Here is a 21,207-nt window from a genome sequence, read left to right as displayed (position 1 = left end):
GCTTCTTTATCAACAATGGACAAATCTGTACATAGGTAGTTATCCATATTAAGTATCAGTGCTTGCTATATATGTTGACCAACAAATGGTATAATTTAATCAGGTGTCATGGGACATTATAGCAAATTGCCCCAGTGTGAATAAATGAGCCCCCCCCCATCTTTATTGCCTAGCCTAGTCTCTCTGTGTACTGTTGTACCAGAAGGCGCTTGGTAGAACTGATATGGGGTAGTTTTCTAGTCAAAGGGGCTATACTGGGGTAGATAGTTATCTATTTGATTTCTCTAGAACAAATTGGCAGGATGATTGTTCATATATGGGAACAAAACTATGGGGGCATTGTTAGACATGACATTGAAGGACATTTTATTGTTCTTTGTCTTTCCTATCAGATTTATATTTCTTGTTATTGTTTAAAGCCAGTCCATAATGAGAAGTGGAATCTTACTAGGCTGCAAGTCACTTATAGCAGTGAGCAGAAGTATTTTTTCCAATTTTACATTCCTAGTATGAGTTTAACTCTCTTAAAGGAACAGTAACACCAATAGTAAGACATGTACATATCAATTTAGAATGTAGTCATTGCCTATGGCATGTCTCCAGGTCATCGTCTGACAACCTTGTTTCTAGAAAAGTTATTAAGTGTTGTTTTATATTTCCATAGGTAACACGGCATAGCTATAGTTGACCTCCTCCGCTACGGAAGTCAGCCGAATCTCCTCCAGACAGCACGCCATTGTGTCTCTGGAGGGCCACAAGGGGGTGGGAGGCCATGCTATGACCCCTTTACACGTGGCTGTTCCCGAATTTAATGAACAGAGGCTTGTTAAGTATCTGTTTCTGGTACTGGCAAAATGTTTTTTAATTCCTTGGCCTGCTTTATTAACTCTTACAGGCCTGTCTTATGACATACTCTTTTCAAATAACAATTCCTTGTGTTGTTATTATATGTCCCTCAGCAACTTAGATTGGCATGTTCTTTTTTCTAAAATTTGTCAGTTTCCCGCAATTTATAGCGAGAATGACAGACAAATGTGTTTTTTTTGTTGGCTGCTGGGGATTGAAAATCTGTCTAATCAGGGACATAGATGACAAGTACAGAACCTGCACATTAAAACAGAACTAAAGCGTAACTAAAGAAGTAGCTAGAAATGTTGTGTATGTTTTGTGCTTCTGTACCAGCCCAAGGCAACCACAGCCCTTTAGCAGTAAAGATCTGTGTCTCAAAAGACACCTTCTTTTCTGCTAATTCACTGCACATGCTCTGTGCTGCTGTCACTTGCTGAGCGTAGGAACCCACTCACAATATACAGTACACATACAGCTGTAATGCCCTATAAAATTATGCAATTAAGGCATTTTTAGTCTTCAAAGGACACAAGGTGCTGTTCCATCTCAAACACTATTGGTTTAATTAAGAAAATCTATGATTTTTGTTACTTCCTGAGAGGCAGATAATGGGGTTACCAGTATAACCCCTCTTCACCCTTTGCTATGACCGTTTCGTTAGCAGGAGTCCATTTTGCAGGAGGAATATCTGTACACTGGTAAACTAATTATCTACCTCTAAAGGACCAGTCATGAAGTAGATTCCTGTAATCCTGTTTTAGCTTAAAAAACAACAACACATTGATCTGTACATTTTATTAAATTAATGAAATTGATTTCATTGCATTAAATAACTGGTGCGATTCGTAAATTTCTGTTGAGTTGATATGTGCCTGGTACTTACACTATACTGTATAACTCTAATGAATCTCCATTTCTTTTTATAGTTCAAAATTCCATGATACTTTTTGAGCCAAAATATAATTTTAGTGTGGATTCTTTCACTCCCTTGCAATTCCTTGAAATTTAGCCAATAGCATTTTGCAGCATGAAAATCATTGCATAGCAATGTAGTTTTGTTTATTTTATGTATTTCAATTTATGATGTGCTTTTTCACCCACAGTTATTTTGCCAAATCCAAGTGAAAATCTAAAAAATACCTACCCAAATGATAGAAATACCTACCTAATTATCTACATTGTATCCTCCATTCTAATATCACACATATGCCATTGGTTTATGGCATTAATTTACCATTTAAATTATCACCATGAAAATATTCATTGCAATAGCAATTGTAGCAGAGTTAGACTAGGAAATAAATAAAAAAAATCCAACTAAAGCCAATTTGCTTAACAGATACCATTATGTATCAGGCAAAATACTCATGTAGCCCTGTTACATCTATATTTTTTAGGCTTATTTAAAAGGATATAGTGTCAACCGAAGTGATTCTTTTTATCTAAACTGTTCAGTTGTATGCCTCTGGTCTGTTTTGCAGACCTCAATAAAAAATTGTTCCCATTATTTAAGAAGCTTTATGGTAAAATTGATTGCAACAGAAAAATTGTTGTGGGTGAAACTCAAATCATGAGTTTTGGTAGGTCACATGGACTAAGTTCTGCCTCCTACTCGCACAATTTCCTCAATGCTAACACACACATACAGTAAGTCATCCAAGGAATCCAAATTTTATTGTCAATGAGGTGCTTAAATACAACGGAACCGAATCCGAATCCTAATTTGCATATGCAAATTAGGGGTGGGGAGGGAAATCACGTGACTTTTTGGCACAAAACAGGGAAGTAAATTTTTTTCCGCTTCCCACCCCTAATTTGTATATGCAAATTAGGATTTGGATTTGGTTCGGTATTCGGCCAAATCTTTCAATGAGTCGAATCCAAAATAGTGGATTCGGTGCATCCCTTCCCTAATATATTAGTAACAAAAATCTCTGTTTATGCTTCTTTCTTTCTCTCCCTGTCCTTCCCCTAGTTTGAAGTTTAGTAAACTTAACTGTATAATTATTGTAAGTACTGGCCGGATAACTGGTCAGTTCTTGTAATAAAAGCCTCAGGTATACTCTTAAATAAAGGTGTATAATGAACTCAAATGGTTAAAAATATAATATTCACGCACACAATAATACAACATTATATAAAATTCAACTGGTAACATATAAGCGAGGGCTAAAGTTATTCTATCTTTATAATTACATATACAACATAGACTCACCAAGCGTGAATAGTGGGATCCCATAGTGGAGTAAACCCTGTAACACCATGTGGCCCATAATATGCACAGACTTGTGTAAGACCTGTGATCCACCTTGCTCCTTGCCCCTTCATATTGGGCCCCCTGTCCCCCCAGGCCCTCACTATATGTCATGGCATTTTGTGTAAGTGGGACACATCAGTACACAATAGGTCGTTCTTAAAGGGGGGGGGTTAAACTGAAGATACCATTGAACCTAAATAAAAGAAAATATAATTATTAGCAACTTTCCAAAATTATTTAACTCGAAACATGTGGTGCTGGAAAAGACTCAATAAAATTTGGGGAGGAAAATATTTCTCAAGTGTTTGTAAACAGTGTTTGCCTGTTATTGCTTGTAACTATCATAGTGTTTTCCATGCTTCTGTATGGGAAGTTGTCACAAGCAAGTCTTTTAATCATTGAGGTTCTCCCTTAAAGCACAATGTTGGTCAAGGTGTGTTTATTTTAACAGTGTAGCTGTTACCTGTGGATCCAGACACGGTAATTTCCCAGTTACAGAAGTCTTACATTAAAAAGGCAGGTCTAATTTACTTGCATTCAGTAGGAGTGTGTATAATGCTGAATTGTGCAAGCTTTGCCAGTGTTGCTGAATGTGGCCAAACTGGATTATCCAGAAACACTGTCTCATCATTTCCAGCATGTTTGTACTGACGTGTTAATGTTTAACTACAAATATTGCAAGGAAAAACCCTGCCACGCCTTGACTTTCGATTTGAATAGCAGCAGGAGCTCTGAAAATCAGGGGAACTGGCACTTTGAATAGTGATTGTTTTTAAAATGTATTCACTCCAGATCAGAGTAACCTGAAATCATTTTTATTTGATTATATATATTTATTTTCTTTTTGGAAATTTAAATTTACCTCTGTTTTTTAATAATGCCTGGAAACACTCCAGAACAGATACCTATTGGTCCCATAAATGGGAATGAGCCAGACGTGAAACAACCCTTCCTTGGTACTAATACGGTAAGATCAATACGTTTATGTTTTGTTTTTGGGTATAAAGAAGAAGTAACCCTTCTTATAGCAATAATACGTAATGCTGAACAATTCTTAAATGTTTTGTGTTTGTACTATATATTTTTTACAACAAGTGCTGTAAAAGTAAACTGGTCAAAATCAACCTAAATGTGAATTAGGTTACAGATTTTCTGCTGACTTTGGAACAATGTTCTTTTACACACTGTTAGCAATTTAAGGTACAGCTGGGTTTTTTTTTCTAAAGCCAATTATTTTCCATTTAACAGTAAAATACAGCAATGTTTATTGCATTCGCTTTCCATTTTTTTCTCTGTATATTTAGACATTGGAATGAGATCTGCCATAATGTTTACATCCAAAGAAATATCTACATACTTTAAAGCATGCACTAGATCCCAAATGTTTGGATTTGCATAGAAATACAAATTTGTGAATGGTTACTTTAATTGTCCAGTCAAGTGAGTTTAAGTAACATTAGGAGGAACACTGGGCACTCAAAATATACGTATTAAACCAATCTGAGATTCTTTTATTTGTGCAAATATTTTAAGCTTGATTCCCATACATTATCATAAATACTGAATATTGCCTAGTAATATTTACTGCTCACAATAAAAATTGGTGAAAAGGTTCACCTTTTCACCTAGAACACTAAGCTACAAATTAATTGTCACTTGGAAATGCTGACTTCCTTGTTTCTGAGCATTGGTTATAACTGAAATCAGTTTCAAGGATTTGGTGGCCCATATGCAGAACTATTAAAGCAAACAACAAAACCACTGGAATCATGCTGTTTGCCACTGCCATTGAACTGTGCAACAGTAAAGTATGTGACATTGTTACTTATTTGCTACCCATATGCGCTCTTCATATAGTGATAACACAGTTGTATTTGCATGGCAGCACCACTGCTTCCTAAATTGGGACATTTTATATTCCTGTTATAAGTCTCAGGAATTTGCAAAAAGGGGATGTGTGGGATAGGACTCTGATAAGGAAGGGAAATCCAACCTTGGGTCAAGACCCATGCTGATAAATCTATTCACACAATTATTGCATTTTGTAAACAGGTTACATAAATAGGTATACACTCTAGTGTATAAGATGTTTCTAGAGGAGAAATGGACATTTTCCCTAAATTTTACCCTACCTAGCATTCAGGCACAGCCAACCCCTTGCAACGGCTTCAGGGTAATAAAAACAGAGCTTCATATTGTCAGGCACTCTGACTAGGAATATTTTTCAAGAGATGTAATTACAGTAATTTACAGTAATATAATTTTGATAAAGTTAGCTTTCAGTCCGTGTGTGTGCAGCAAAAAGTTATTACAAAAATAATGCCCACCCCAGCCTGTCTGATTATGGCCAGATTTATATTATGTAAATTAATATGAACCTCTATAATATGAGCAGCTGTAAAATCAAATATTTTCCATATTGATCTGCAGTTGCCAAGTTATCCCACAGAGTGCTTATTTGCCATTAGAAGAGTAAAAAGAATGTGGAAAGAACTCTCTTGCAAGGAGGGCAAGGGTGCACTCAAAAATATAAAAAAAAATATAAAAGGCCAAAATTTAAAAAAATTACTCAAGCTTTAGTCTATTGATAAGAAGCACATATTTAAAAAAACAGCTACAGGCATGCCCTCTGGGACATCATTGCTGAAACAAGGAAGTAAATAAAATGTTTGCCCATTCCCACCCCTAATTTGATTCCATTTCGGTTCGAGGGTTCGGCCGAATCCAAAATAGTGGATTCAGTGCATCCCTAGTGATTAGTCATGGAAACATAAAGTACACAAGGAAATGAAACAGCTGTGCACAATAACAATACCTGCAGAGGAGATTCCAGGTTATTTCATGTTTCTGAACTTTAGGGAGCAAACGGCAGTCTGCACTATAGATATTTTTTATATATTCTATGAAACACTGAGATATTTTGAGAACTGTGTGTAGATTATATATTGAGCACATCAATCCTTGCCCCAGTGGAGTTTATTCTTTTACATGCTCACACTATAGAACCAGTTTTACCTGGAGATATATATATATATATATATATATATAGATATATAGATATATATATATATATATATATATATATATATATATATATATATATATATATATATATAGATAGATAGATATAAATCCAAAAAGTAAAGGTGCACACTGGGATTTGAAATAGTATACATTAAAAAGAAACTGGTCGACGTTTTGGTCTCTGTCTAAGACCTTTTTCAAGACTCTGTTCTCACAGCCCAAATACTGCTTAAATAAATACACACCAAGACCCTCCCCACGTAAAACACGCCCACCAGATCATGTGATTAAAACACCTGTATCAGAACATACAGATTATACAGGTAAGTATGTATCTAGCACAAGTGATACATTGTTAAAAACAAATATCCCCAGAAACCAAAACAGAAACAATGGTATAAACCAAAATACAGATAACAACACCATGATACATTTTCAACACATTAGCGTTGATTTAAGAAGCAATTTAGGGGCAAAGTTCATTTAAACCCAGGGGTGCAACGGTGTTTAATTTGTGTATCCAAAAAGACTCCCTTTGGAGGAGTAGTTTGGATCTGTCGTCGCCCCTTCTTAATGGTGGGATATGGTCAAAAGCCATATATGTGGGCAATCAATGCCCCTTTTCCAAAAAAAATTTTGCCATCGGTTTACTAGTTTTGCCATCCCTAAATGCTGTACTGATGGCGGACCGATATCCATCCATTCTTAGGTGTAAAGTTTGGTCGTTTATACCGACATAGGACAATCCACAAGGGCATGTTATAAGATATACTACATGAGTAGTGGTGCAGGTAAATGGTGACATATAGAGCATTGTTTCCCTGTCTGGGGATGATTAAATGAGGACTCAGGGGTCATATATCTGCACAAAGTGCAGTTTGGACAGCAAAATGAAGTTTCACTTCCGCTAGCCAACCAACGGGTCTCTTTTGATAACAAGCCACTGGATCATTCTTGACCAGCAGGTCCCTAAGGTTTACCCCTCTTTTGTAACACACCATAGGGGGACCTCCCATTATGTTCCACTTTTCCTTAACTTGTTTTTCTAATTTACTTGTTTGTTCATTAAGGGGCACATTTACTATTGGTCGATTATCGAGGGTTAATTAACCCTCGATATTCGACCCTCGAAGTTAAATCCTTCGACTTCGAATATCGAAGTCGAAGGATTTAGCGCAATTAGTTCGATCGAACGATCAAAGGAAAAATCGTTCGAACGAACGTTTCAAAGGATTTTAATTCGTCGATCAAACAATTTTCCCTTGATCCCAAATTACTTAGAAAGCCTATGGGGACCTTCCCCATAGGCTAACATTGGTGCTCGGTAGGTTTTAGGTGGCGAAGTAGGTGGTCGAATTTTTTTTTAAAGAGACAGTACTTCGACTATCGAATGGGTGAACGATTTTTAGCTCGAATCGTTCGATTCAAAGTCATAGTCGAAGGTCGAAGTAGCCAAAAAAATACTTAGAAATTCAAAGTATTTTTTATTCTAATCCTTCACTCGAGCTAAGTAAATGTGCCCCCTAATGTTGTGGTGAATGTTAATCTAGAGTCTTTAGTCTTCCGTGTAGTATCAGTGGCTACACAGCGAGTCCTAGCTATCTCAAGAGCACTCGGTAGCATTTCATCTGGATATCCGCGTTCCTTAAATCGAATCCACATATCTTCGATTTGTTGTTCAGCCCGCTGTTGTAGTGAATTATTACGCAATACTCGACAGAATTGAGATATGGTATTGATTTTTTCATGTGCCTAGGGTGACAGCTTTTATGATGTAGGAGTACATTTTTATCTGTAGGTTTTCTAAACAGGGTATATTGCACCTGATTACAGCTAAAGAAAGGTTCCACATCTAAAAGGTGTATTTTAGATGGATTTATTTCATAGGTAAAGCGAACTGGACTATCAAGTTTATTTAATTCATCTAACATCTCTGTAAACTCCTTCTCCTCACCCCGCCAGATCGAAACCATATCGTCAATAAATCTCCGGAGGAACATTAGTTTATCCTGACACCGGGGGTATGATGTGGTGCTGCTCATATTGGTGCATGTAAAGATTTGCGTAAGCGGGCGCCATGGCTGCCCCCATGGCAGTGCCCGCCACTTGCAGGTAATAATTATTTTCGAAGCGAAAATAATTTAGTGTTAGGGCTAAATTTAATAGTATAAATTCTATTGGTGGGCCCTCATACGTATTATCCTCCATTAGAGACTGCCTTACTGCAACAATCCCCGCGTCATGTGGTATTGTATAAAGGCTCACCACATCCATAGTTGCTAGGAAACAAGGTTCATTGGTGGGAAGAATAAGCTGTTGGATACTATCAAGTAAATGTGGTGTGTCCTGTAAATAGGTAGGAGTACCTCTTACCACTGGTTGTAATATAGTATCCAGATGCAGACAAACCAATCGGATGCCCCCACCCTTATCCGCTGGACGAATTACAATGTTAGTATCTTCTGATAGAGTCTTAATTGCTGCCCTCTCTGAATAGGTACTGCATGGATTCACAGCCTTAATTGGTAGCACCTGGGTCTTTGGCATCTGTGGACGGAGTGCGCTGGAACTTTGGATTTTGTATATACTGTGTATATATATATATATATATATATATATATATATATATATATATATATATATATATATATATATATATATATAGATAGATATATATATATATATATATATATATATATAATGCATTGCAAGTAGATTGTGTTGCATACATGTCACTATTTCAGTATAATATGGAGCACACTGTGGCTTCTTTAGTATTGATTTTTTTTTTTTAATTTCACAGGAGCAAAAGCAAAAGAAAACAAAATGTACTGAAGAAATATGGAGGAAATATAAACTGCCCATTGTACTTATTGGCATTTTTCTCTTGCTCTGTCTAGTAATAATAATTAGCCTGGTTGTCTACAAATGTAAGTAAAAATATATGGGTTTCTTATTTGGAGTTACAGTTTTTATGTACCTAATGTACCATTTCTATACAGATATGTTAGAGGAACTTCTGGATTTACTTAGTACATTATAAAGGGGATGACTGATTGTATCTCAAGGAACGGCTAGATTATTATTAATATTATTATAGTCATTCATGTAACTGACAAATGCATTAGACAAATGCACCAAGACTGAGCTAGATACTGGACCAAATGTGAACCCTAAATTGCATATTCAATTTGCTGAGGAAACAAATCAATAATTTCAAACACAAACTTATTATATTCATTTATCCCTTTGAAGGTACATGATTTTAAGGATTCGGCTAAACACTAAGGGGCAAATTTACTAAAGGGCGAAGGGGCCGTCGCTAGCAAAAATTCACCAGTAATCCAATCCGCAGGGACATTGGCAATTTACTAACAGACGTAGAGGACAATATGCTAGAGAAAGAGTACATTCCTAATGAAGTTTTGCGCCTTTTCACCAGGCAAATTTTTGCTCAGACGAATGATCGTTACCCATTTTTTGTACTTAATACAATGCACTAAATGCATAACAGAGGGACTATATATAGGAGAGACTGGACAAAGTCTGAGAAAGAGAAATACACCCCACTGATTCACTATAACCAATAAAAAACTGGACACACCAGTAGGAAATCATTTCAATAGCCCCCATCACTCCATAAAGAATTTAAGAATTTTGGTTCTTAAGGGCAATTTTAAAACAGATAATGATAGAAAAGTGTGGGAATACAAATTGATGGAAACTTTGAATTCTCTGAAGAATGTACTAAACCTGGGCCTTGGATTTATGGCTAATTAAGTGGACTAAGAAAGGACTGCGCCAGATCAGAAATACCAACATGTCTGGAAATGGACTAAGAGATCATATGGAATTCCTTTGATTCTACACTCCAATAATTCAGCCCCAATTTATACTCAGCCTCTTTGATCCACATTATCTTGTACCTTATCTGCAGATCCCCTCGTAAATGACTTTGACACCTTTCACATAAATTGATATTTCTTTTTGTTGGTCATTTGAACTATGAGCTGAATGTTGTATATATACCAGAGAACACCACAGCTTCATTGTAATCAGCTTGAAAAAGGAACTAAAATGTTCTGAAAGCTTGCTTTGATTATATTAGTTAGCCAATAAAGGTATCACCTTTATACCACTTTTGTTATTTTTTTATTTCAAAAGGGTTGCCCTGTAACATTTTTACTGGCTAACACGGTACAGCAACTTTACCTGCAATTACGCAGAATTAGTCAAATTAATAATATACTCCATAATGCTATTGTAAGGGTAGTGGATCAATTTGCCATTTTTCCTGTTGTGTGACTTCTTTGCTTAAAATGCTGTTTAAAATTCCCCATATGAGAATCCCATGAAAACACCATTACAGGCAATTATTATGCAATGCTAACCAAAAATGCTCATAGCATCATTCTCAGGAAAATAATTACCTGGTGTTTTCATGCAAATATCTTATTGGCTATAATTTTCAGATGTGTGTTGCCAACTAAAATTTGGAGCAATCGAGGGAAAGAGATTGAATCACTGGAATCAGACTATCTATGGCCACCTTAAGGATAAAGTAACATTTTTTTATCCACTTGAACTGTTAAGGCAATGGCACATGGAGCAATTTCAGTTTTGAAATTCTTGCTAAAACCACACTGGTGACAGTTGAAATATGTCAGGTAAAGATCTTTCTGAAGGAGTGATGGTCACTCTTGCTGAACAAGCTGGCCATCTTGCTTCTTTTGGTGACATCTGAGATTGTGGATCCTATGCAAATACTACTGCCTTTTAGAAACCAGCATATGAGTACTACTTTAGGCATTCTATCTAATTGGGTCAGCTAATTGTAGACACCAGTTTAAAAACTCTTAGACTATAAATGCAAAGGAGTGTATAACTTATAATGGCCTGGTCCTATCTGCATAGTTTTAAACAGTCAATGAATAGCATACAACAAGTTAAAGAAAAAATGTGAAGCCTAATAAAAATAACTTATGCATTTCATTTAGATAATTATGTAGATGAAGATGAATATCAAGATGTAGTGTTAAATATGGAAAAAAGCATGTACACATTCACAGGATCCCTCACCATTAAGGACAGTTGTGTGGAACCACTGAGAATAAATGAAGCGACTCTTCAGCAAAGGGTAAGATATTCATGCTTATTTTGTATGTCGTAGTTGTGGGCTTAACAAATACATATCATAGAATCAAATATATATTAATATGTAAAAAGATGCAACCAGATCACATACACATACCTCCCAACATCCCCTAATTACCATGTTCATTTTAAAAAAAAATTTAAGTTTGAACACATTTCTGTGGTCTTTATGTGTTATTACAGTTTTGTTAACAAAGGTGAATTGCCCTTTAAGCTGCAAGTCACAGTTTTCCCAAGAGACCTGCTTATCTTTAATTGTTACAATTGTCTCTCTGCTTATCTAAAATGGTTACAAAAGTATCAAAGTGCACCTGCCATGTATTCTGGGCTCTCTAGAAACTTTCTATCTTTTTCTGGCTGTTCAGTGCAGGAGATCAAAGAGAAAGTCTAAACTGATTTTATATATGATTTTATATTTACTCATAGTACATCATGGTTAAGGTAATACAATCAATTTTTGATCAAGGTATTCACCTTTTTGTTTTTTAGTAATCAGATTCAGGGCCGGAACTAGGGGTAAGGCAGAGTAGGCACGTGCCTAGGGTGCAAAGCTGGGGTGCGCCAGGCACTTACCTTCTCTTTCTTCTACCCCATGTCCTCTCTCTCCCTGTGGTTTCCCCGTCGATTAGCGCTTCTGTGCATGCATGCTTTGATTCGTGCATGCACGAGTCATTTTGCGCATGTGCGCGCCCAGCCTGTGCCGGGACGGCCAGGTTGCCTGGGGCGCCTGGCCGGCCCGGCTCTGATCAGATTTAAAGATTCACAAACTAAATAAAGTAGCAGCCCACTGTTCCAGTAAGAACTTGTAGCATTTGCTTTTAATGGTGTGCTAAGCAATATGAAGAGCTAAGGATAAACTCTGGAGGTGTCACTTGTCTCAGACCTAGTGCATATCGTTAGTGGGAAATATTCTGGACTGAATGGAAATAGAGCTCTGCCATGTCAGGATTCACCTTCATTGATGTAAGTACTGGCAGAGAGATTCAACTCTACCAGTAATGGTATGGTACCTGTTGTCCAGAATGCTCAGGACCTGGTGTATTCCATATAACAGACCTTTCCATAATTTGAATCTTCATACCTTAAGTCTACTAAAAAATTATGTAAACATTAAATAAGCCAAAAATGGCTGGTTGTGCTTCCAATAAAATTACTTATATCTTAGTTTGCATCAAATACAAGGTACTGTTTTATTATTAGAGAGAATTGTTTGTAAAAATTTGGATTATTCGGATATAATGGAGTCTATGGGAGACAGACTTTCCATAATTCTGAGCTTTCAGGATAAAGGGTTTCTGGATAATGGATCCCATACTGTACAAATATTACAGTTTCAGAAAGTATCTATAATATCTGTGATTTGATGTTTTTTTATTACCACAGCTGCTGTACAGCATGATAGAATCACTGGAGTTCATTTATAAACACTGGGCAAATTTGTACCTGGGCGGTAACCCATGGCAACCAATCAATGATTGCTTTCACTGCTCAACCTGCAGATGGCTGAAAAAAGCTAATCATCTGGTTGCCATGGGTTACTGGCCAGGTGCAAATTTGCCCAGTGTTTATAAATGACCCACGCTGTTTTTAATAGAAATGAAGACGGAGCTGCCCCATGAAATATGCAACCCTATTTTCACTTTTGTGAAATGTAAGGTGAAAGACAATGCCACTCAAATATTGGGGGGAGAACATTTTCACTGGGTGAAACCATAGGGAAATTAATTTATTGAAGCCATTCCTTTTGCAAATCTGCTCATATTTGTTCTAAATTTCAATTTGCAGATTGAAAAAGTATATTCAGTGTCTCCTGCTTTACGCCCCTATTTTGTTTCTGCAGAAGTCAACGACTTGCTAATGTAAGTAAATGTGTCATTGTGCCTGAAGCAAAACAAAAAAAAAAAGCTGCTCAGAGTTTACATACTTATAGGAGCGCACAAAAAAATGCTGGTTAGCGAACAGATTTGACAACTTTTTTTTTTTTTTCTTTTCAGTGGTGAAAACACTTCAGTGATTTTAAAACTCAACTTTTCCATGCCTTCAGCAAACCAGAATGAAAGGAAGAATAAAATGAGTAAAGAATTTGTAGGAGGTATTTTACGACAGGATATCTATGATGAAGAAAAATCACAATGCCAGAATTCCAGTGTATTCCTGGATCCATTTCATGTAACATTAGCAGGTAAGTTTGCTCATAGTTTAGAAAAAATATTGTTATATTTTTCGACAGGGGGTACATAGTTATATGACCTAGTAATGGCTCCATTTGACAACCACCTCTTCAGGCCAGTGTTACATTTGACCCATACTTACAAAGAAGTATGAGTTTGTCTTCTTTTGGTGCCAGCTTTGCTTGCAGATAATACACAATAGGAATGAGTAAACTGTAAAATACCTCCATATAATTGTACTAACAACTGTATATCATAACTCTTTGAAACTGGTGTATTATTAATATTGTTCTCCTCTCAGAGTTCCATGAACTGTATAAAGTCATATTTATGGGCATGGAACTCTGCAACTCCTAATATCTTAATACAGGGCTGTCCAACTGGCGGCCCGCGGGCCACACCCCCCCTTCTGTGGCCCCCCACATGCTGTGTCTGTTTACCATATGTAAAATTTAAATGGTATCACTACAGAGATTAACTGGCCCCTGCATTGTTGAAAAATTCAGACTAATCCCCTGTATCACACCTGTGATCCCCTGTATTGTTCACACTTGTGGCACCTCTATTGTTTGTACAGAAAGACCACGCGCACACTCAGGCCCTTCGTAGGAATACGCTGGTGCCCAAGACCTGAGGGAGACGGCACTCCCAACGGACCAATGTAAGAGAAAAAGGCCTGGCACACGGAGCAAGTTAAACTGGGGTCCTACCCCTGGTGTGTTTATTGCATCAAACAACGTTTCGGAGGGCGTTCCCCCTTCGTCACCTGACAAAGGGGGAACGCCCTCCAAAACGTTGTTTGATGCAATAAACACACCAGGGGTAGGACCCCGGTTTAACTTGCTCCGTGTGCCAGGCCTTTTTCTCTTACCTCTATTGTTTGTATCCTAAAGGCCTGTACTGTTCACACCTGAGACCCAGACTGAAACTGCCCACATTGTTCACCTGTTCACACCTTATTCAAAATGCTAATGAGGCACCAGCACTGTGTCACTGTATGTAGTACATATTAGACTGGTCCTGATTCCTGTCTCCTGCTCTGTTCTGTCTTCCCTCCCTGTTCTGCTTACTCAGTGCTGCTTGTGTGTGCCATTCTCTGTTTATTCAGTGCTGTTTGTGTGTGCCATTCTCTCCTTGCCCTACGCTACCTGTCGAATGTAAACCTGTTAGGGGTTTGTTATCATTTGGAAATTGTTGTTAAGGGCCCCTAAGGTGTTTAATCATGTGTTGGGGGGTTGTTGTATTATCCACAAGGGAGGATGAGGCATATTGATTTAAGGGTATGTTTTAACATGACTTCAATTTTTCACATGATTTGATGAGGGATTTCCCTGCAGTGAGCACCAACCATTTGGTTTTTTGGTGTGCTACCACCGTTAATGTGGATATGATCTTAAAAGTTATTGTGGTGACATGGGTGTGGTTTACAGTGGGTGTGATTTAAAAGGGGGAGTGGCCAACACAGACTTATATTATCGGCCCTCCACCACATAGGCCAGTAAAATGTTGGCCCTCGGTACCACACAAGTTGGACAGCACTGTCCTAATACAATTATAGGTTCTGTTATCTGAAATGATCGGAACCTGGGATATTCCACATAAGGGATCTTTCTGTAATTTGAATCTTCATGCCTTAAATCTGCTAAAAATGAAATAAACAATAGGATTGTTTTGCCATCAATAATGAATGGATCCATGCAGCTTAGTTAGGATCAAGTACATGGTACTCTTATTATTATACAGAAAAAGGTAATAATTAAAAAAAAATAGAATTATTTGCTTATAATGGACTCTATATGAGATGGCCTTCTCATAACTTGGGGCTTTCTGGATAACAAGGTTCTGAATAAGAGATCTCATACCTACAGTATATTTGACATTTAAGTGTACATTATTCCTTATATCAGTGCTGTCCAACTTCTGTGGTACTGAGGGATGGAATTTTTCTAGCCTACATGGTAGAGGGTCGATAATGGAAGCCAGTGTTGACCACTCCCTGTTTTTAAACCACACCCATGTTATCTCAAGAAAATTTAAGACCATATCCACATTAAAGGTGGTAGCACACCAAAAAACAATGGAGCATAGGGCAGGCAGAGTATGGCACACACAGGGAGCATAGGGAATGCAGAATAGAGCAGGAGACAGGGAAACCTATCAGGACACTAAGGTGAACAGTTCATACTGTGACATGAGGCAAGATGAGAAACTTGTCTTAGGCAGCATGGAGTGGCCAATTACCAGGGGAGGCAAAAAGCCGCCTCTGGTAACTTTAAGAGCCGAATTTCTTTTTTAATTTTTTTTTTAACACGGAAATTTAGCTCTGCTAGTGCAGCAAGAGCAATAGCACTCACTACACTAGTGATTCGCCCCCCCTGGACCTGCCCCAACACTAAAAGTTGAAAGTGCAGAGCAGGACAGGGCGGCATCAGAGCTGCTGCCCCAGGCGACCACAGTGACACAATACTGTCAACACTACAGCAGTTTGTATGAGGTGTGAACAGGTGAAAAATGTAGGCACTTTCATTCTGGGTCTGAAGTGTGAACAGTACAGGGATTTAGGTTTGTGAACAATAGAGGTTTACACAATGCAGGTATAAATTAATTTCAGCACTGCTTCTTTTTAAAACTTACACAAGGGCAGCAGTCACAGCAGGCAGACTTTTATGTGGGAGGCCACACAAAGGGGCAAGCTGGCCTGCTGGCCACCAGTTGGACAGCCCTGCTATATGAACAGTGCTTGTCACAGATCATATAGCAGTGATCTCAAAATGCAAGAATAATAGAAGTACTTTGGAGTTCTAGTGAGCCTGCGTCTCTGACATGGAGTCATAAATCTCCTAGTATTCTTGTTTTTTTTTTTGTTTTTTTTACAATAGGGGTACAGTATTCCTTCTAAGAACTAAATATGACACACTAATTGTGTTGCTTTAGTAAACACTTTGAACACTAGGAACACAAATGTCAAAAAATTATCCTCAATTGGCCCAGAGGTTTGGACTGATTGGTTGCAAACTATTTTTATCTCAGTTAGTCAATCTGTATTTCCGGGCTGTTTGTGCACCTAAAGAAAAAACAAAATGGTTAAAAGTGTTTTATAGAAACCAAAGGGAATAAAAATATATAAACAGCATCGGCTATTTAAATGTTTTTGCAGTTATTAGTGTTGTACATAACATGTTTTTCTTCTTTGTCAGATTAACATTCCCATAAAGGGTGTCACTAATTGGAGTGCATTCACATATCTGCATACTAAACCCATAGTGAGGCAGTAAGGAAGCAAGTTCAAGAATCGCAAGGACAACGCGTATGTTTGGATTAAATTTATAGTACAACACTCTCACAGTTGTTGGTTTGAAAGTATCTACAGCGTGGATTATTAAAATCAGTGCATCTCCTGCCTCTACATTGTCTGCAATGATGAACAATCTTGGCCTAAGCTTTTATGCTTTATTTGTTACTTTTAAAAAAAGGCAAATCCACTTTTCCTACTCATCAAATCAGTCAGTGCTGAATAGGACACGTTTGTTTGGGCAGCGACAACCTGGGGAACCAAGAGAAGCCAAGAAAAGAAATGCTAGACAATATATTTTGCTTATTAATATACTTCCAATAGACTGATGCACATCAGGAATTAATGAACTAATTGTCACAAGTTATAAGAAGTACTGATTAGTCAACAGATGCATTATCACTTTTACACTTATGTTAGATATGTTGTAAATTAAACAAATGTCTTTTTTCATACATGCTGCACTTAGGGAGAGTTTATGTACATTATGGTATTTTATTTTATAAATATAAGCAGCCCAACGCGGTTGTATGCATTTGGTTAATTGATCTGTCTAGCAATGACTAACAGTGGAACAATGGGTATTTCTTACAGCATCCGTAAAACTAATGTTCCCTCTAAACTGTGCACATGCACACAAATTTTAAGGCCAGTGCACACAACAAATTGTGGTGCATACAAAGAATTTTGAGTGAAAATCCAAGTCTTGCATTAATTCTGACCTGAGTGCTTAAAACTGTAAAATGTGATCACAAAATAATTTTTTTGCACACATAGACAAGAAGGAATTAGAGAGAACATTGATTTTAAATGTAAATGCCTGGAGCCGTAAAATATGCTGTAAACAGTGTATTTGTAAGGAAACATTAAAGAGGTTGTTCACCTTCAAAATACTTTTGTTTGGAGTTGTTTTCAGATTGATCGCCAAAGACTTTTTTCAGTTGCTTTCAGTTTTTTTTATGTTTTTCCAAAATGTAAGTTAAATGTTCGTGTCTCTAGTGCTTGCCGCGGCTCAGTCTTCAGGGCCAGATTTACATAGCAAGCGCCCTTAGGCTCGCTGTCGTTCGTCACCCTGTCCCCTTCCTTTTATTCAATAACATTTTCATTATTGGGACCAGAGCAATGGGGATTGGCGTACAGGAATCATATCTCCTGCGCCGCCCCAGTGTTTCTGAACCAATGTGGGCATGGTTGGGCAGCATGCCGCCCCCTAAAGTCCTGCCACCCTAGGCCCGGGCCTTGTGGCCTCTCCACAAATCCAGGCCTGATGATCTTGCGTCTTTGCGTGTCACGTCATCTATACAGCCCTCACACCTGCTGGTGGCTTCTTGAGTGTGCGACCGCGGTAAGCTATCAGTTAGTTTACCGTGGTCGCACACTCAGAAAGCCACCAGCAGGTGCGATGGCTGTATAGACGTCCCAGGGGTTAGTTTACCGTGGTCGCACACTCAGAAAGCCACCAGCAGGTGCGAGGGCTGTATAGACGTCCCAGGGGTGACGGGCAAGACCAAGCCGCAGTAAGAGGATTCATCATGGTTCTTACCGCGGTCACAAACTCAAGACAAGAGAGGGAAGATCAGCATTGAACTTCAGAAACAGAAGTCACATTAAACAGATGAACACTAGCATTTAATAGGGCTATTCAGCATTTAATTTATTTCAAAGTAGGCCTACACATACACACTGCACTTCTATTTGTTGTATTCTGTTGTTGTGGCAGTTATAATTAAAAAAAGGTTAAAACTTTTAAAAGTTTATAAGCTGTGTTATGTTTTGCGGCTCCAGACTATTTTTCTTTAGTGGAAGAGGGGGCAAAATGGCTCTTTTGATAGTAAAGGTTGCTGACCCCTGCTCTAGTGTTTCAGTCTGGCAGCTCAGTGATCCAGGAGCATCTGAACTGTTACAATTTGTTACATTTAGTTGATACAATTAACTGACATTTCTCAGCAGCATCTGTGGAATATTTGCAACTATTGAATCAATTCTAACAGCTGCCTTTAAAGGGGTTATTCACTTTTAAAATAACTAGAGATAAAATAATTCTGAGACAATTTGCAATTGGTTTTCATTTTTTATTTGTGGCTTTTGAGTTATTTAGCTTTTTATTTAGAGCTCTTCAGTTTGCAATTTCAGCTAGCTGGTTGCTAGGATCCAAATAACCCTTGCAACCATTCTTTGATTTAAATGAGAGACTGGAATATGAATATGAGAGGCCTAATTAGAAAGAAGTAATAAAAGTAGTAATAACAATAAATGTGTAGCCATACAGCGCATTTGTTTTTTTAGATGGGGTAAGTGACCCCCATTTGAAAGCTGGAAAAAGTCAAAAGAAGAAGGCAATTAATTCAGATTAATTCAGAAACTATAAAAAAAAAAATAATGAAGACTAATTGGAAAGTTGCTTAGAACTGGCCATTCTAGAACATACTCAAAGTTAACTTGAAGGTGGACCACCCCTTTAATGAAACTCAGGGATTCTGTTCAGCAGGGACAAAGATAACAAATGTATCAATTTAGAACAGTTACAGATTGAGCTGCACCCCCTCAAGCTGAAAAACATAAGTGAAAATTTAAAGTTCATTAATAAAAAAATGAAACTTTACAAATAGAAAATAATAGGAAAAAGTGTTTTTTTTAGATAAATTGATAATTATATTTTATGGTGGTAGCATTTTTTTTTTTTTTTATAAACTTGCATATTAGAGGGCATTATCCAGACAATGCAGTGAGAAAAGCCACAAAGGACCAGGCAATGCCTGCAGAGCTTTTGCCCTACAAAAAATATGCGGATATTTCTATGTCTACACTGTAAGATTTGCTTGTTTGGCAAGGACACCAAACTTGTGGATCTTTAAAAGATTACACCAGCACCCTGGGCCAAATCAGAATGACCACATCATTTTGCCCCTGGTCCAATAATTAGTAGTTGAAAGATGCTGCACCAGCATGCTGATATGATTCCTGTGAATAGGATTTTAGAACATGCCCCATGGATATCTGGTATGTATTTGGCCAAACAATGGTTGGGCAGGCTGACATAAAGGGCCTATATACAGGTCAATATGCATGTATGGCCATCTTAACTCTAGGTAATCAATCTAAAATAGCACAAGTTGAGGGATTTCTGCCTATGTATGAGATCAAAAATATCTTCTTTATTTAAGACTTGTCATAAATAAAAACGTAATTGCCCTGCCTGAGTTATTTGATTGATGCCTTAAGGACTGACCATTTCACTAAGGTTTGGCCTCATACTTACAATGCTATTTTATTTTTATTACTGGCCATCTTGGATCTGTTTTACTTGAGGGTTACATAGGGTGGTGTTATGGACAGGAAGAAGAAAATAAGCTTACAGTAAATTGGAAGTAAAGTTGACAGTGTCAGAGCACAGAGTGCCGCAGGCAGCTCATGATCAATTGACTCTTTTTCATAATCCCACAGCTGTATGGCTCAAAAGCAGTAACTGGAAAGTAGATGTTGTTACCTCCATCAGATTCCTTGGCTGGAGTTGACAGTATAACGTACATTGCTGGACTTCACCGGAGTGAAAAGTTCAAAGGCAAAAGCTCCCTTTACAAAACTCAGACCAATTTATTTGTGGATTGAATAAAAATGTCCTACAGCCCAGTTTACTAGCACAGCCAATCACCAGTATTGACCCAACTTCATTAATAAACAATTAAACATCTTTTTCCCCATCTGGAATATATTTAGTTTAGAAAAACCTTCTCATATGGCTCTCAGTCTTAACTTTACTCAGTTACAAACAATTTCCAAATCTTGGTTTTTAAATGGTTCATGTCTTGCATTCAGTAACTAGTTCTACTTTAGTTTATAATGCACAACTCACATGCAAAGCAAAAGAAACAGGAGAACCAAAGAGCATCTGGAATGCGTGTTGGCCTTTCAATTAAAAGGGGATGTCCAGTCAAAATGTTTTGCTTAAAGAAAGAAAACACGATTCCAAATACATTTCCACTATATATTAAACAAGTTAAAATATTTGTAAATGTAATTGCTATAGCAAGTATTATCGGTCTGTCTCTTAATATTCTCTCCACTGCCTCTTCTCGCTGTTTATACCACTGAAAAATGGGATCCATAATCAGCTCATCTATAGCCAAGATTCCCATTCCCATTATGCACATTTAGTGGTTAACAGAAGCATGCGCAGCATTTGGGCTGCTAGACTTCAGGAGACCTAATTTCTGCAGTCAGACCTGGTCTAAGCAATTACGCAAGGAAAACCACAGATGTTTTTAATGGCAGTCCGAAATGCATTTTTAAGGAAAATCTACAAAAATAGACAATATAAAATAGTGCATTTCAGTGACAAATCCCCAGCATTTATCATAATGGTAACAGTAATGGTCTAAGACAGTAGCTATTTGCAGCTAGCAGAAGGGCTTAGTTGTTAGCAAGTTGGGCAAGTATGAATATGTCATGTACTCATAAAG

General features: G+C 37.5%; 2 protein-coding genes across 3 annotated transcripts in view; one reads left to right on the top strand and one right to left on the bottom strand.

The window, feature by feature from the left end:
- The first annotated feature begins 3,721 nt into the window (after positions 1 to 3,721).
- Positions 3,722 to 17,640, top strand: LOC108709496 (TPA-induced transmembrane protein). The gene is made up of 6 exons (XM_018249400.2): positions 3,722 to 4,073; positions 8,934 to 9,060; positions 11,128 to 11,267; positions 13,070 to 13,143; positions 13,279 to 13,466; positions 16,653 to 17,640. The coding sequence occupies exons 1-6, from the start codon at positions 3,984 to 3,986 to the stop codon at positions 16,655 to 16,657; spliced, it is 624 nt and encodes a 207-aa protein (XP_018104889.1). The 5' UTR covers positions 3,722 to 3,983; the 3' UTR covers positions 16,658 to 17,640.
- Positions 17,641 to 20,317: 2,677 nt separating this feature from the next.
- Positions 20,318 to 21,207, bottom strand: part of ddx52.S (DEAD-box helicase 52 S homeolog) — a 20,198-nt gene continuing 19,308 nt past the window's right edge. The window contains exon 16 of one of the 2 annotated variants that reach the window (XR_005965674.1): positions 20,318 to 21,207. This exon is cut by the window's right edge and continues 374 nt beyond it. The gene's annotated coding sequence lies outside the window, so the exon portion shown is untranslated. 2 annotated transcript variants of the gene reach the window in all.

The sequence above is a fragment of the Xenopus laevis genome, chromosome 2S, assembly GCF_017654675.1.
Source record: "Xenopus laevis strain J_2021 chromosome 2S, Xenopus_laevis_v10.1, whole genome shotgun sequence".
Lineage (NCBI taxonomy): Eukaryota > Metazoa > Chordata > Amphibia > Anura > Pipidae > Xenopus > Xenopus laevis.
Note: the sequence above shows the minus strand (reverse complement) of the source record. Positions and strands in the feature narration are given on the sequence as shown.